Source organism: Dermacentor albipictus, chromosome 1, assembly GCF_038994185.2.
Source record: "Dermacentor albipictus isolate Rhodes 1998 colony chromosome 1, USDA_Dalb.pri_finalv2, whole genome shotgun sequence".
NCBI lineage: Eukaryota > Metazoa > Arthropoda > Arachnida > Ixodida > Ixodidae > Dermacentor > Dermacentor albipictus.
In genome coordinates this window covers 492,644,644-492,660,645 of record NC_091821.1, presented here as the reverse complement: position 1 = coordinate 492,660,645, position 16,002 = coordinate 492,644,644, and the positions used below count along the sequence as shown (strand labels likewise).

Sequence of the window (16,002 nt, the reverse complement as noted above, 5' to 3'; positions counted from 1 at the left end):
AGTGCGGTGGGTGTCAAGGCAGTGCTGAAGGCCCAGTAAAAAAAAAGAAAAAAAAACAGGGGCCCCTCCTCCCGCCTCACCCTTTCGACATTCTTGAGACTTGATGCGTTTTAGAATTCGTTACAAAGAACACATGCCGTATTTACTCGAAGAATCTCCGGAGTGTTTATGAACATCGCCAGGGCGTCCGCTTTCACGCACAGCACGTGGAGCGATTGTCATCGGAACTGAACTATACCGGCAGACCAAGACGCATAGACGGCATTAAGGTTTGTCGGGCTAATTGGTCCATGCTGAGAGAAGGGTAAATGTTTTTAATAAAACTCCCGAATAAACAATCACACATATTTTCATTTATGCACAGATCGTTCACTTTTAAAGATGTAATACATTTACATTTTTGCAGGCAATATCCATCTTTATAAAGAAAGGAAACACATTCATATCCCACGCACCTTTTCTGCTTTTAAACTGAGGAACAAATCTACTTTTTTATAAAAATGTTTTACTTCAACGCAGTGTAGAAAATAGGTTATGCGTTTCGCAGAAACTCAACCTTGAAGTGGGGCGTGTATACGTATTAACATGTTTTCTCTTTTTATTCATCAGTTGATATGTTTTGAGTGTTTTGTTCACTGTGGACAAGAGGAAGGTGAACTTCACCGAAGAGGAGCACGGTTAGCTCATCGACGTCAGCAGCATTTGAAAGCCTTACGAGCTCGCGGAACAACCGTACAGCGACTATATGTGATACACGGCTTATTATGGGAGTTACTGACATACTGTAGACTGTGAAACAGTGACAAGATCGCCGGTGATGACTGGAAGCGTTCCTGCGCCGTAGAATCGCAGTGTCACGAGCAGTTGAAGCAGCGGCGGTACGGGCAGGCTCGCTGGATCGCTGAACGGGTAGGATCGCGGAACGCGGCAGAGAGAGAGAGAATAAACTTTATTCAAGAACCCCGGTCCGGGTTCGCCCGCTTTGTTCTAGTTGTCTGCCAAGCCGAGCGTCGTGATGAGCTCGATCATGGCACGTACCTAGTCGGAGGAGGAGTCCGCCAGCCACTCCTCAAGTGTAGTAGGTCTACGGGTGGGTGAGAGTTTGGCAAGGCTAGCCTGAATAGCGAGACGGCTCTCCGGACAATCCCACAGAATGTGAGCATTATCCGGGAAGCCGCCACATGCCATGCAAGCAGGTTTACCAGGCAAACCTTGTATGTAGTGTTGGAAGTGTGGGGACAAGAGAGAGTGCATCTGTGCACGCCTCCATAGTACCGCCTCTCTTCGATTCATGTGCGTATCCGCTTGTGGATACTTCATAGAGTTGTTTAGTAAATCATCAAGTTTTTCGCGCCTTTCCGCCCGTGCGAAGGCATATTGCTCATTCAGACTCAGTGGGTCCGGCCACTACAGAGGAGGGCCCGGGAGATTTGCGCGGGATGTGGCATGTGCTACTTCGTTCCCTCTGATCCCTGTGTGACTCGGAATCCACTGAATCCGCACTCTAATGTTAGGGTGTGCGTTGAGGTGCGTTGTTAATGCTGAGTGTAGTGCCACGGAAACGTTTCTGGCGGCGAGTGCCCTGCATGCAGCTTGGCTATCTGTTCGAATGAGCAGATTTCGTTGGTGTGGATTTGGCATAGTCGCGGCTTCCACGACAGCTGTAAGTTCCGCTTGATGTTGTGACGTAATATTGCAGTGTAGGCCCCATGATAAAGGTGTAGAGTCGGTTGCCACCCCTGTGCAGAAGCCTCGATTATTTGGAGAGGCATCCGTGTATAGGATCCAGTCTTCGGTGTCGTCCTTGAGGTGTAGTGCTCGACTTTGTCGTCTTTCTGGTTGTGTGTCTGCCCCCATATTTCGAGGTATTGGGTCGACGGTAATATGGTCTAGCGTGTCCCACGGGGGATATTGTTGTTCCCTGTCTGGGCATTGTGGGACATCGTAGCGGCAGAGGTGTTACGTGCTGGGTGCTCTCGGACAGAGTGCGCGCATCCGGTCAGCTCGGAGAAGCATCATGTTCACATCGGCGGTTCAACCCTGGGGGGGGGGGGGGGGGGGCTATGCCCGGAGGGCCCGGTTCATTTGAACCCTTTGAACCCTGGCTAATCCGCCCCTCCACGGTGGGTGTTGGTGGGTGAGGCTTTGGGGCATGCCCAGATAATGGGATCGGACAGTGCGGGTCTCGCACGCTTTGCAGCGTGGGGAACATGCATCGGGGTAAATTCAGTTGTGTAGCACGCGGTTTGAGAAAGTTTACGTCTGAAGTAGTCATCAAGTGATGGATTGAGATTTATTAAGTGTTTTGTGTGCTGGAGGGTAGCGTAAACACTCTCTGAGGTAGTGGATGAGGAATTCCCTGAATGTGACCATTCGATACCGCACGTGACCGCGATGCAAAACAGAGGGCTCGTCAGGATCGGAAGACGCAGAAGGATGATACGCCCGATGTGCGAGAGTTCGGGCGACATCGTGGGCGGCTTCGTTTCCAGCCAGACCCGAGTGAACAGGGGCGCAGGTGGTCTGGACGCGGCGAGGAATGCTGGAGAGTATCTTTTGTGCTTGAGGTGCTATCAGTCCGCTTGTGTAGCTTCGAATGGGCGTTTTGTAATCGCTGATGATGCAGTGTGTATTGGTAGAGGCGTGCGCCAAAGCGATGGCCCTTCTCCTCCTTCTTCGGGTTGAGTGGTGAGTGTTGATGTGGTCGCGGCGAGATGGTACTGCGAGCCCGCGACTACGGCGACCGCCACAGCGTTCTGGTTGGGTATTCCGCTGTTGTCACGCAGGCCACGTCTGCGGCTTGGTCGTAGCGCTTTTGTAGTCGTTTAGCTCTGTCTGCACGTCGCTCCTGATTGTGTTCCGGGTGCATATATTGCGAGGTATGGGCGGGATGACTAGCTGAGCGGGAGTGTTTGGAGGGACGGGTACTTTTGGTCCAAATTGGGCGGTGTAGGTTATGCCTATGGTGCCTAGAATGTGCCTGCCCGTGGTGGAATTGGCGAGTCGTTGGCATTGGCTAATACACTGAGCTTCAGTAAGCTCACCTATGGTGCTGTGAAAGGCGAGGGTGTCCAGTTTTTTGTTAGAGGTGGAAATGGGAAGCTGTAGGGCTTGTTTATAGGCCCTCTTAATCATGGTATTGAGTTTGAGCTTGTCAGTTGCACTGAGGCTAAGATACGGCGCGACATAGGTGACCCTGCTCGGGGCGTAGATGATTACCAGGCGTGTTAGGTTGTTTTCTTTCATGCCGTGGTGTCGATTTGCGATGCGTGCAATGAGGCAAGTGGTTTGGTATACATGAGTATCTAATGAGTGGTTTGGTAACATGAGCCAGTTTCAGGACGCCAATGCTGCCGCGGTGCATGCTGGTACTTGTAGTCATTCGGCCGCTCCAGCCGCCTAGAGTGCCTGTGCGTCCTGTTTCCGATCGTTTTCTCCCAATGTTTAGTTTGTGTGGAGCCATTGTGCGGTGGGAGGATTCATCTGCTGCGTTCCTGTAGTACCAGTCAATCTGTACCCCATAGTCGACACACGAGCCAGGCTAATGAACCAGCTGCATGTATCGAAAACGTGAAATGTTTTCACTGCATTATCAGTAGTAGTAGTATCAGCAGTACCCTATCAGTATCTATTATTTCTGGTGTCACACTGTATTCTTAATCTGAAGGCAGTAACTATACTACGGCTGACATCAGCTTGACTGTATAGTCTTTCTCGTTTTCATTATTATTTAGTAGTCAAACATCCTTAAAAGCCACAAAGATGGGTATTATAATGGGTGGGAGGGTGTACATCAAGCACACAGAGAAAACTGTAATAAGTAACAAAGAACTTAGTAATATAGCAATTACAAAAGACGAGAAAAAACAAGTGAGGTTAAAGAAATAGCAAATAAGGATATGATATAATAGCAGTGCAAAAAACATGTCTGAAAAAATAGGACGGGAACAGCACAAAAATTATAATAAAAAACAATCTAACGCAATTAACACAATAATCACTGATTGACCATTTAGAAATCTAGCCATTGCATGAGTGCACTGCAACGATAAGGCAGTGTTTTAGAAGGTAGTTTTAGAAACTGATCTGCAACCGCAGCAACTGCTATGCAAAGGGAAAATAGGCAGCTCTGAGGTAACTGTGTGCATGCACCTGTGACTCGAACGCTAGCGTGGCACTTGTTGGCTCTGGGACCTTACATGCGGCTCAATCGACCAGTACGAATCACTGATGAAAGTATATTATGTTTGCTCATAATGGAGAGCGGCACGTATTCACGTAGCAACAGATGGGATGCTCGCCTCACGCCGCGCAGTCGGAATTTTCGAAGCAGCAACCGTACCATTCGCTTAAATGCAAATAAAAGACGCCGCCTAGCTTACCTAAGAACGTCCAGCTATCACTGTTACCGAAGTCTGCAAGTTCTGCGCGGAACCCACGTAGGTAAGCATCATTAGGGCACAAAAGTTTCGGCGCAACACTTCAAATCTGTCTCCAACAGGTATGCAAATCCCATTATGTCCATCGCTAAGCAAACAACGTTGCAGTCATCGCGATGCACATGTTAAATATAGTAATGGAAATGATGGCGTACATCAGCATGTACTACGTACATAGCTCGAACTAATACAAAAAATTGGAGGCTTATCAAGGTTAAGCCCAGTGGATGCTTCGCATCCACTGGGCTTAACCTTAGCGTATCCTTAGCGTTTGGAGGCATCTTGACCGCATACACGCCCGGCGCAAAGACGCTGGCGTGGTTGCGGGCACAGAGACTGACGTGACGGCGGGCGCGCGCCGCTTCATCCCTGGCGTGACGTCACATATCACGTGATGCAGCGATGGTGGCGCCGCCGCCGCGTCGCGCGCGACGGCGCTATAGGCACTATAACGGCGCGAACCGAAGCGTGGAGGCCTCCGCCGGGTGACGTCCGACGGCGCGATATGAGGCCCCATCTGCAGCCGGTGTGAGGTCATTACGTGACGTCACATCATGTGATCTCACTTCAGGGTGAATGGTGACCACCGCCAGGAGGCGACCGACGGCGCGATATGAGGCCCCATCTGCAGCCGGTGTGACGTCATCACGTGACGTCATGTCACGTGACCTACTTGAAGGTCAATGGTGGCCACCGCCGGGAGGTGACCGACGGCGCGATATGAGGCCCCATCTGCAGCCTGTGTGACGTCATCACGTGACGTCATGTCACGTGACCCCACTTCAGGGTCAATGGTGGCCACCGCCGGGCGTCGCGCGAAGGCCCGAAACCTACGTTAATATGCTTCGCATAATAATGAACGCGTAATCAGTGGGTAACAACCGAAATGAATGATCAGGAAGCACTTCTGAACGTTCGCCTCGAATGCTGCAATGAACAGCCGATGTACTTCTGTAAAATACTGTCATGACGAATTTTTCTCGGTGGTGGAGTCGCAGAGACGTCTGGGAAGCTCGTGCGCAGTACTCAAGGAGCTGGAGCTGCGGTTGTGTGGTTGACCAATTGACTGTAACCAAGATGGTGGTAGTGCTCCTACCGGAAAACCAGCGCATGCGCAGATCGGTCGGTGCGATCGGTCTATTGTTTGAGTATCTCCGTGTTTCTGTCGTTTAGTTGGATGTGTAACACAAGGATACGGATGCTAGGCACTGTAGGTATGCAATCCTTATGCACGTGGAGTTGTATCTCGGGGGATGGCTAAGGGTCTGGACGTCGACCTCCTCAATTAGGCTTGTATAGAAAGAGCTCCGATTTCTGTGGGTTGTACTCCAGGCCACGCGGTTCTACGTATGCAACAACCTCGTTGATGGCTTGCTGTAGCGTGTCTTGGATGTCCCCACCGGTGCCCCCGGTGACCCACATTGTGATGTCATCTGGGTAGAGGCTGTGCTTGAGGTTGAGGATGTTAGCTAATGCAGGCCGTAGTCCGAGCAAGGCCACGTTAAACGGTAAAGGTGACAGAACAATTCCTTGCGGCGGGCCTTTGCTGCTGAAGTGAATAATTGGCCAGTGCAACCTTCCGATGGTGATGGTGGCCGTGCGACCTGTAAGGAAATCCTTGACTTAGTTATATATGTAGTGTTCAACCTGTAGTTGTGCCAGCTGGCACAACTACAGGCCCAACTACATGCCCATACTGACCCAACTAGTTGGGTTAGTATGGCTTTATGCGCGACGTTATCGAAGGCCATAGTTAGGTCTAGCCCCAAGATGGCTCTGGTGTCCAGCCTGGAGATTTTATCGCCATCGATAATTTGGTGCTTGACCTGAATCATAATATCTCGAGCTGAAAGTTTAGCGTGGAGGCCAACAATGGCATTGGGGAAGAGATTGTTGTCGTTCATACGTTTGTGTAATAAACTTTTTTGAACAGGGTTGAAGTACCTCAGACAGGCTGGCCAACGTTTCGATAGGTGGACCTATCTTCGTCAAAGGCGGCCTCGTCATCCTCGGCGTGTTAGTTTTAAAGGGTTAGTGCAGTGACGTCACGTGCGGGTGTTGTCGCTGGCGGCTGGTTTTAAAGAGAGAGATTACAAGAGGGAACAGGCGCTGTCGTCCGACGTCTGTGAGCCTCATTCTCAAGACGAAGGGACAAGAGCGTGAGAGTGGGCACGCGGGGAGGAAAGAAAAGAAATAGAAGCAGAAAAAGGGGAAAAGAAGGGGAAAAAAAAGCAGGGGGGTGCCAGGGCCGTACCAAGACACAATAAAGGGGGGGGGGTGAAAGAAAAAGAAAGAGAAAAATGAAATCTTTAAGAAATACGGGGGCTTGGGAGCGTGTTGGGGCTGCGAAAGGTTAGGAGGTAATCCGGGGGAGTCGTTGGCGGCATGTTTTTGAGGCATTAGAACGGCCGGTCAAGCAATAGGTCGAGTAATTTTGAAATAGTTAAGGTGGCGACGGGGAGTCTGCGGTGCAATGTGTGGGGTGACAAAGGCAGCGGCATGGTCTTTCAAGGGGCACTGCCCCACGCGCTTAACGTAGGTGTCGTTACGGCGGCATCCAGAAGGCGATGGTTGAGGCGCCGAAAAAGGCATATTGTCAATATGCCTTTTTCGGCGCCTCAACCATCGCCTTCTGGATGCCGCCGTAACGACACCTACGTTAAGCGCGTGGGGCAGTGCCCCTTGAAAGACCATGCCGCTGCCTTTGTCACCCCACACATTGCACCGCAGACTCCCCGTCGCCACCTTAACTATTTCAAAATTACTCGACCTATTGCTTGACCGGCCGTTCTAATGCCTCAAAAACATGCCGCCAACGACTCCCCCGGATTACCTCCTAACCTTTCGCAGCCCCAACACGCTCCCAAGCCCCCGTATTTCTTAAAGATTTCATTTTTCTCTTTCTTTTTCTTTCACCCCCCCCCCCCTTTATTGTGTCTTGGTACGGCCCTGGCACCCCCCTGCTTTTTTTCCCCTTCTTTTCCCCTTTTTCTGCTTCTATTTCTTTTCTTTCCTCCCCGCGTGCCCACTCTCACGCTCTTGTCCCTTCGTCTTGAGAATGAGGCTCACAGACGTCGGACGACAGCGCCTGTTCCCTCTTGTAATCTCTCTCTTTAAAACCAGCCGCCAGCGACAACACCCGCACGTGACGTCACTGCACTAACCCTTTAAAACTAACACGCCGAGGATGACGAGGCCGCCTTTGACGAAGATAGGTCCACCTATCGAAACGTTGGCCAGCCTGTCTGAGGTACTTCAACCCTGTTCAAAAAAGTTTATACCACAGTGTGCCATTCCATCTGCCAGCCCCTTTCTTGTTTTTGGACATACGTTTGTGTAAGTGTGTGAGGATGACGTGTTCGAGCACTTTTACGATGCATGAAGTAAAAAAGATAGGGCGGAGCTTTTCGAGTACGAGGCGCTTCCCGGGTTTGGGAGTCATAATGATTTTGGCTTCTTCCCAGTGTGAACGGAGGTGAGCAGTTTCTCAATACGCGTTAAAATGAGCCGTTAGAGCTAGCATAGAATCCTCATCGAGGTTGCGAAGCATTTTATTAGTAATGCTATCGAGTCCCGGGGCTGAGTTAGGGCGGAGAGCCATGGATTCACGCACTTTTGTTGCTTGTATGGGCGCATTCAGGTGGTCGTTAGCGGTTCCAGCGTATGCTGGAGCGGGTGTAGTAGGCTGAGGTCCTACGTAGCGGTATATTAGCTCTTGAAGAACTGGTGCGTCCGTGCCCGAATAGGTGTGAATAATCTTTTGCAAGTTGTGCTGGTGTGTGTTCTTGCTGTTGGCGGGATCGAGGAGGCAACGAAGGATATTCCACGGTTTGGGTGGGCTTGGTTTCCAGTCCATGCTGTCACATGTGCTGTTCCAATTTTGAGGAGTAAGTTGTTGTGCATAGTCATCCAAGTGAAAGGTGAGAGTGTTAATATGTTTCCTGAGCGTTCGGTTGAGCTTGTTTTTGTAACCGCGTTGCAGACTGGCGAGGGCTTCCCACATATGCAGTAACTTGCTACCTGCCTCCTGCACATTGGCTTCCTCTGGCACCAATTTAGTGACTTCGCTCGCGTCTTGCAGCAAGGATGCGACCCAGTCTTCTAAGGGGGGTTGGGTGCCGGAGAAAGAGGTGAGGACTATGGCCTGGCAGAAAGCGTCCCAATTCATGATGCGGAGTTGACGGCCCTTGGGCTTTCGGGGGCCTGCTCGAAATGTTTGGATTAAATAGTGGTCGCTGCCTAAGTTGTGTGTTGATCCAGTCTGCCTGTGGAATTCGTTTCGCGAATGTCAGGTCCGCGGAGTAGTGTCTCAAGCTGTGAGTGAGATTCCCGGCCAGGACACTGTTCTGACTGCCCAGCAGCAGTTTCCTTGCCTGCTGCGTCTCGACATGTCGATCACGCAAACAGTTAGAATCCCGCCCGAGAAGCTCGTGCACAACGCAATACCTTGCTATCGCTGTCAGTGTTTCGCCTCGTGCGAAGCTCTGACAGCATTTTAGACGACAGAGGCATTCTTATCTATTGGCTGATCAGCGAAGGAAACAGCGGCATACAGGCGGCGGTCGTTGCGCCGCTCTTCGCGGGAAATGGTGAGGTTGGGTAAAACAAAGATAAATGGCGCCCAGGAACTCACCCAAATTGTCGGCGCCACATGCAGTGGTTGATTAAGAAAGCATTGAAAAACAGCGTCGGCATGATGACGGCCAGTGCTGTAACGGTCTGCAAAGTCCAATTCCTGCAGAGTGCCCAGGAACAAGATGGCCAGACGGGTCACCAAGGCCAATAAGCAATATAATGAACGATGATCACTAACTATCAGAAAGCGTTGGTCGTAGAGGCATGGGCGGAACTTCACTCCAAAAACAGTTGCACCCTTTTGGGTGTATATTTGCAACAGAACGATAATCGTCATCTGTCTCACCCGCATTTCCTTTCTTGCTGAGAGCCCGGTGCTTCCAAGTCGCGAACGGCACGTGCGTTATCAGCATGACAGATCCTTCTCGACAGGAAAGTAACGAGTGCAGCGTTTTCAAGAAAGGAAACGCAAACAAGACAGAGGACGATTATTGTTGTGTGGCAAATATACAGCCCAAAGGGTGCAACTGTTTTTAGAATGTTACACTCTTTAAAAAAAGTACACCCTTCGGGGTTTGTCCCACATCAACACTGTAAATTTTTTTACACCCTTTGGGGCGTATATCTGCCACACAGCAATAATCGTCATCTGCCTTCGCTGTTGGCCTTCTCCTTCGCGCACGCTAGATTGAGCCGGAATCGTCGGCTTGACATCGGGTGCGTTCACTCGCACATACAGCATACGACGCGCGGCGACGGTGTTATCGCCCTTGGACTTTATACGGAATATGACAATGACGGCGATGGCAAAAATGCGCCTGGATTGTTCAGTAATTGTTATCGCAATAAAAACACACAGTCTTCGTCTAAGGCGTTTCCCCAGCCCCTCTGCCGTGTTCTCCTTGTACATTATGTCGTTCAACGCATCTCCCCGAAACCGGTTCGTGGCTAGAAACTCAACTCAAGGGGCCCAGCTCATCACGCTGAGAGCTCAGGCTTCCATTCCACTGTCTGCATATGCAGCTATACTGGTCCATGCCAGTTCAGGGTGTTGGCACCACATACACCACAAACCGATAGTTCGGAGCTTTCTCTTTACATATGCAGGCGGCAGCGTAGCCCCACTAATGCTCTCTCTGGCGATGTACCCTTTCGACCTGCATGCAACAACACCATGGTCTGCAATGTTCCCCATACGTCGGGTGCCTTTTCTACCGCCGCAACAACATCCTTCATAGTGGCGTCTGTCTCGCCTCCGAGTCGCCCGTTCCGGTTTCAAACGTACGGATAAGAACAGGGTGGCTAGCATCGCTGTTCGCACTGCTATGCTTGGCGAGCGCACTTCTATTGATAACGAGTGGTCCGTTTTTCGCGTCAAATATACTAAATAATATATATTTTATGGAAGGATTGTTAATTGCAATATCTACGCGCGTATTCAGAAGTTGAATTTTGGTACTTGTATACCAAAACCACACACCGCTGAACGCGCCGTTTAATAAGTTATTGGCCGTGTGGCTCGACCGCACCTACATTGAGGCTTAACTCCCTTAGGAAGTCTGCGCTCCCTTATCCTAAAGGAGCTCATGCGTGCCCGTCTGACACAAGTGCGCTCCACGACTTGACAACTTTTTAGGTGAATGTCGTGCAAGCTTCCCCAGGAACTTCAGCTCGCTGTGTAGCGGTTCTCTTTAGCCGTCTCTTTAGTCTCTGTATACGCTTCTCTTTAGCCGCCGAATCCCCAAAACCTCTTGAGTTCTTTATCCACGAATTTCTCCCACGTTCTCAAACCCTTTTCGAGATTTTCATACTGGAAAAAGACACGGCCCTTTGCGAAAAAACTCAACGTTGTTCACCCAGGCCATAGCGTTTCAGAGGTTTAACTGGATCACTCGTTGGTAGAAGCTTAGATAATCGTCAACGTGTTCTCCGGCTTCGCCGGCGAAGGTTCGTGATTCTATGTAGTGCTGCCACAAGACGCTGGGCAAAGGTGCCGGGTTGTCTCCGTCGGAAAAGACCGGTTATTTGACGGCTTCGGTGAAGCGCCTCGGCAGTCGGTTCTTCGTCATCCGTCGGAGGAGCCCTTTGGTTACCCAGCGCCTCCGGCAAGAACTGTTAGGACGGAGGGTGTTCTTTAGAGCTGAATTAATGAAAAGGTTTGCAACACCGACACCGAGCTCCTTCACAGACAAGTCCATTTCCTCCTCCACTTTCACCCTTGCGCTCTAGCTTTAGCTTAATAGTATACAACTCAATATCGCGTTGCATTGCCGCTTGTCGGCCTGTGACATGTGTTAACTGCTTTTGAGAAAAGTACGTACATTCGCATACACTGTACTAACACTAAAAGTATAGCTCGTCTATACTTCGTTTTTTTCCTTTCTGTTTTGTTTTCATGCACCTCTTGATGTTATTAGCCTTTGCAAGCAACGTCTTGAAATCACAACTTTTCTCATAATGAGCGTCTATATGTCCACTGCTGAGCGCAAGCCTATACCAGCCTTCTCCCATTATTCTTGTTTCGTTTAAGCTGAGTCCAGCTTATGCCAGCAAACTTCCTAACTTTCATCACATCTCCTAAGCCTCTGCGGTATGCGAGACTGCTTTTTGTACTCGTTCTGTTGCCCTAATAGAGCATCTGTTAGTGGTGTATCCTCTACGCATTAAGAGATCTGGGGGCGGGGGGGGGGGGCGGAGGGTATTTTGTAAGAGTATACTTAGTAGACCGTTCATTTCGGCCGCTGCTGATTGGATGCAGCTGTACGAGAGAGGAGGAGACGAGCGGCCCTAGCCAACCAGCAGCGGCGGAAATGAACAGTCTACTAGTCTCTTACAGAATACCCCCTCAGCTCAATGCTGCCGTAGTCGTCATCGTTGTTGTCGCCGTCGCCATCGTCGTTGCTGTTTGTACGCCGCGTGCGGAGGTGGTTTAGAGTGTGCATATACATGGCAGGAGCAGGCATACGGGCAAGACAACACGATAAGGTGATTTAAACCTTTCCACCGCATTGCTACAACGCCATCTGGAGCTCCCTGGGCGCCGCCACAGTACCCATTTGACTGTTGTAGTTATACGTTACGACGCACAAAAGCTTTGCAGAAACTAAAGCGCTTACCTTTGTACTAACGTGCAACAGCCCAGAGGGGAGGTAGAAAGAATGGTAGAGAGGAGGCGGAGAATGGGCTGGACGGACGCAGTCATAAAACGAGCGAAGACTGGCCGGTATTCGCTCGCAACTCGCATACGTAGGGGGAGGGCGGAATGGGGAAGAAGTGACGTAAGAAGGCCAGGAAACGCTACTACTAGACACGACAGCGGTTGCGGAAAAAAATGGATAAATTTACGTTAAAGGTACGGTACCGCACGTTTCTACTGCTTCTGAAAAATAAACACCGAGTAACTTCGTCAAACGTGCACCTGACGCAGGGAGTGGAGACGCAATGCCGTATGAATGCACCGTAGCGTCTAGGTGACACTCGGAAGCAGCCCCATGTCGAATCAACACTTCTGTGCCCAGCACGGTTGTTTAATTGCGGCTATAGCGTCCCACGAGGTCGCGGGTCCAATCACGACCGCGGCAGCCGCACTTCGGCGGCGGCGAAATAAACAACGATCGTGTGCTTAGGTTTAGGGACTCCTTAAAGTACACCGGGGGCCAAAATTAATCGGGAGTCCACCACTACGGTGTGCCAGATGATTCGATTGTGCTTCTGGCATGTACAGCCCCATAATTACATTAATGTTTAACACCTCTGCTACAGCGCGATGTGCCGTGTGAGGCAATGACAATGCTAACCTTTTCGGAGGTTATGAACAATGGCGCACAACAACGTCTGAAGCAAACATGTCTCGCTGTGTGCTCTGTGTACTAGGCAGACAGACTGCAATTGTACACGCAAGGTAATGTTTAACATCAACTCACCACTCTTGTGTTGGACAAAGTGTTGAAGAAATTGAACATTCGCCTCAAACATCAGCGCTAGTTAGCGTCAATCGAAGCAAACAGCACAAAAAGCTTCGCTTGCACCTATTCCCACAGTGCGTGGGATATGCGTACTTGTTTTTTCGTATGCTTCATTTCGAATATATCATTGGTTATAGGAATGGCGTGTGAGTCTTTATCGACGGTCTTTAATTCACAGCGTGAGTGCTCGTGCTCACCCGAACAGAAAAACGATCAACTGCGGCAATCTAGTGCACGGCTTTTCCGATTTCAAATTTATTTCTTTTCCCTCAGCAGGCAATGCAAAGAAGATGAAACTCAAATATTATGCATATTCTAGGTTTATGTCCCGCTCGTATGTTCTGCTAATAATTTCTGAAGCACTTTGAATAAAATTTTGACTGAAATACTCTCGCAAATTACGAATGTTACAGCGAAACACCCTTTTTTTTCAGCTGCCGTGGAGAAAAAAAAGCAATCTGCAAGGATGTTGGTGACACTTTTCCCGAGGGTGAGTCACTTGGAGAAATGTGCTGAAGAAAAAAAGAGGAAACCATCAGAATCGCTTGCTCTCTAGCGCATGCTTGTGAACTGAACTGCACACGTTATTTATTCCATTGAAAAGCTGCCTCCCGACGGCCACCATCGGGCAAACGTGCAGCAAAGTTTCTCAATGGGCGGAACTTTAGCAGACACTAATAAACCTTTCTGCGCATTGTAAGAATGCGGTGGTCACTTGCGCTACATTAGCAATATACAGAAACGAGACTTGGTGCAACGTAACGAGGTCGTGGGAGAAATGCCGAAGCGTCAACTGGCTGCCGTTTTCACTTTTCTCTTGCTTTTATTTCATGGTCACCGTGATGGCTAAGCGGTTACTCTGTTCTTCCACTTGACACAATCACGGCTCCACAGGCCTGATTCTCTGCCGCACCCCTCGTATTCCCATGATCCAGATTAGAAAAGCACATGTGTGCATTGACGTTTACTTGCGGGCAACGAAAGGTACAGAGGGCCAAAATTAATCCGCGCGGGCCACTCCTACTATAGGCGTCTTACACCGCACTTCTATCTCCATGACGTCGAATGGGATGTTCAGTGCGCACACACTGCTCTTGCAACATGTGTGACGTTGGCCAGCTTTCCGACGGCGTAGTTGAGAGGCGGCCGTACGTTCTGGAGCTCGGCGATCGGCTACGTGCGATTCCTGCTGAGGCCACTAAAATTCAACAATCGCTTTCATCGCACAGCGAAGAACGAACGGTAAACTTCGCTTTAGTGCCACGCACATTGCTTTTTTGCACGCATAGGTAACGAACGAGAGTGTGATAACACGTACTCATACTGCTCTAAATCTGAGCGGATTTTCCCAGAGCGGCGCATGCATCCGCGAAGTGCGCGTCGGACCTCGCATATGTGCCCCGATAATTTGCTTTATCTTTCAAACTGCCGCGTCAATATTGCAAAACACGCTGCATGTCTCTTACAGAATTGATGCTCCGTCAATATATAGTGCCGTTTGTCGAAATAAAATACGTGGGCGTCGTTGCTTCCTCTTAGGCACCGTGTTTTCGCTCGGAGTGTGCGAATGGATATCGGGGATGGGCGCGAGCATGCGCAATGAAGACGGAAGACAAACATGATTGGGAAGATTTAGAAGGTTTAGCCCCGGCTTGGTTGAGTGCGCTATGCTTTCTTTTCATTTGCAGCAGCCAGCATTACGTGTCTGCCAGTGGCGTAGCCAGAAATTTCGGTCGGGGGGGGGGGGGGGGGGGGCTCATGTTGCAGCTCGGTCTCCTCCGTAAGAGGAAGCTTTAGCTTCGGTGCTGCTATTCAAATACATGTAGAATGGGAAATCGTTTTGCCCCGCAACAACTGCACCGAATTTTACGATGTTTGTTGCATTTAAAAGAAAAAACTTAAATTCTAGTCACTGTTGGTTTCGAATTTTTCGTTTAGGCGGTAAATTTTTTATAAAAAATTGGACAAAGTCGCGAATCTGTCATCTTCGCGAAAGTTTCATCTAATAGTACATCTACAGCGGACAAAATAGATATGTGAGAAAATGTTCCAAAAGCCAGGGGTACTCATGCTTCAAAGTGTTGTTTTCACTGGCTTTACTTAACGACAAATAACAAAAACATAGACGTTTCGCCACCTATGCGGGTGGCATCGTCAGTACACAATGGCAACAAATGAGAAATACATCCTATTTATCTATGAAACTGCCGTAAACATCCGGCAGGGGGCCACGGTTAGAGTTACATGAAGATTGATTACGACGGATGAACCATGATTCTACGAACTTTCTTGGGCCCCATCGGTGTTCCCGTGCTAGTGTGGTTACATTGATAAAATCGAACATGTGTCCCTTTGATAAACAATGATCAACCAATTCTGTTTTGGCACGTGTAGCATGGGTGGCTTGCGTAGCATCTCTTAGATGTTCCTTGATACGGGTGCGACGTCGCCGCCCTGTCTCGCCAATGTAGCTGGCATCACAGTCCGAGCAGTTGACTTTGTAGACGACACCACTTTGTTCGTCCGGAGGTGTGCGGTCCTTTGGCTTCGGCAACACGTTTCCAAACGTGTACGAGGGTTTAAACACAGTTCGAACACCTAAAGGCCGTAAAGCCCTGCGCACTGCTTCTGATACACCGCGGACATACGGAATGCACACAAAGGAAGCTGGCCTTTCGGCCTTGCTCTCACGAGGTTTTTGCATGCGGCGCTGCGTATCATTGACAAAGTGCTCAGGGTAACTCCGTTTATGAACATCTAAGAGATGCTACGCAAGCCACCCATGCTACACGTGCCAAGACAGAATTGGTTGATCATTGTTTATCAAAGGGACACATGTTCGATTTTAACAATGTAACCACACTAGCACGGGAACACCGATGGGGCCCAAGAAAGTTCGTAGAATCATGGTTCATCCGTCGTAATCAATCTTCATGTAACTCTAACCGTGGCCCCCTGCCGGATGTTTACGGCAGTTTCATAGATAAATAGGATGTATTTCTCATTTGTTGCCATTGTGTACT

General features: G+C 49.6%; 1 protein-coding gene across 7 annotated transcripts in view; it reads left to right on the top strand.

Annotated features, from left to right (window-relative positions):
* The window catches only part of LOC135912982 (microtubule-associated serine/threonine-protein kinase 3-like), a 134,910-nt gene that overhangs the window by 30,014 nt on the left and 88,894 nt on the right, over window positions 1–16,002 (top strand). For 6 of the 7 annotated variants that reach the window (XM_065445598.1, XM_065445635.1, XM_065445618.1 and 3 more), the window contains exon 3: window positions 13,414–13,469. The exons of the other annotated variant lie outside the window; for it this stretch is intronic. In XM_065445598.1, coding sequence (XP_065301670.1) covers window positions 13,414–13,469 — 56 coding nt within the window. The remainder of the gene's footprint in view (window positions 1–13,413; window positions 13,470–16,002) is intronic. 7 annotated transcript variants of the gene reach the window in all.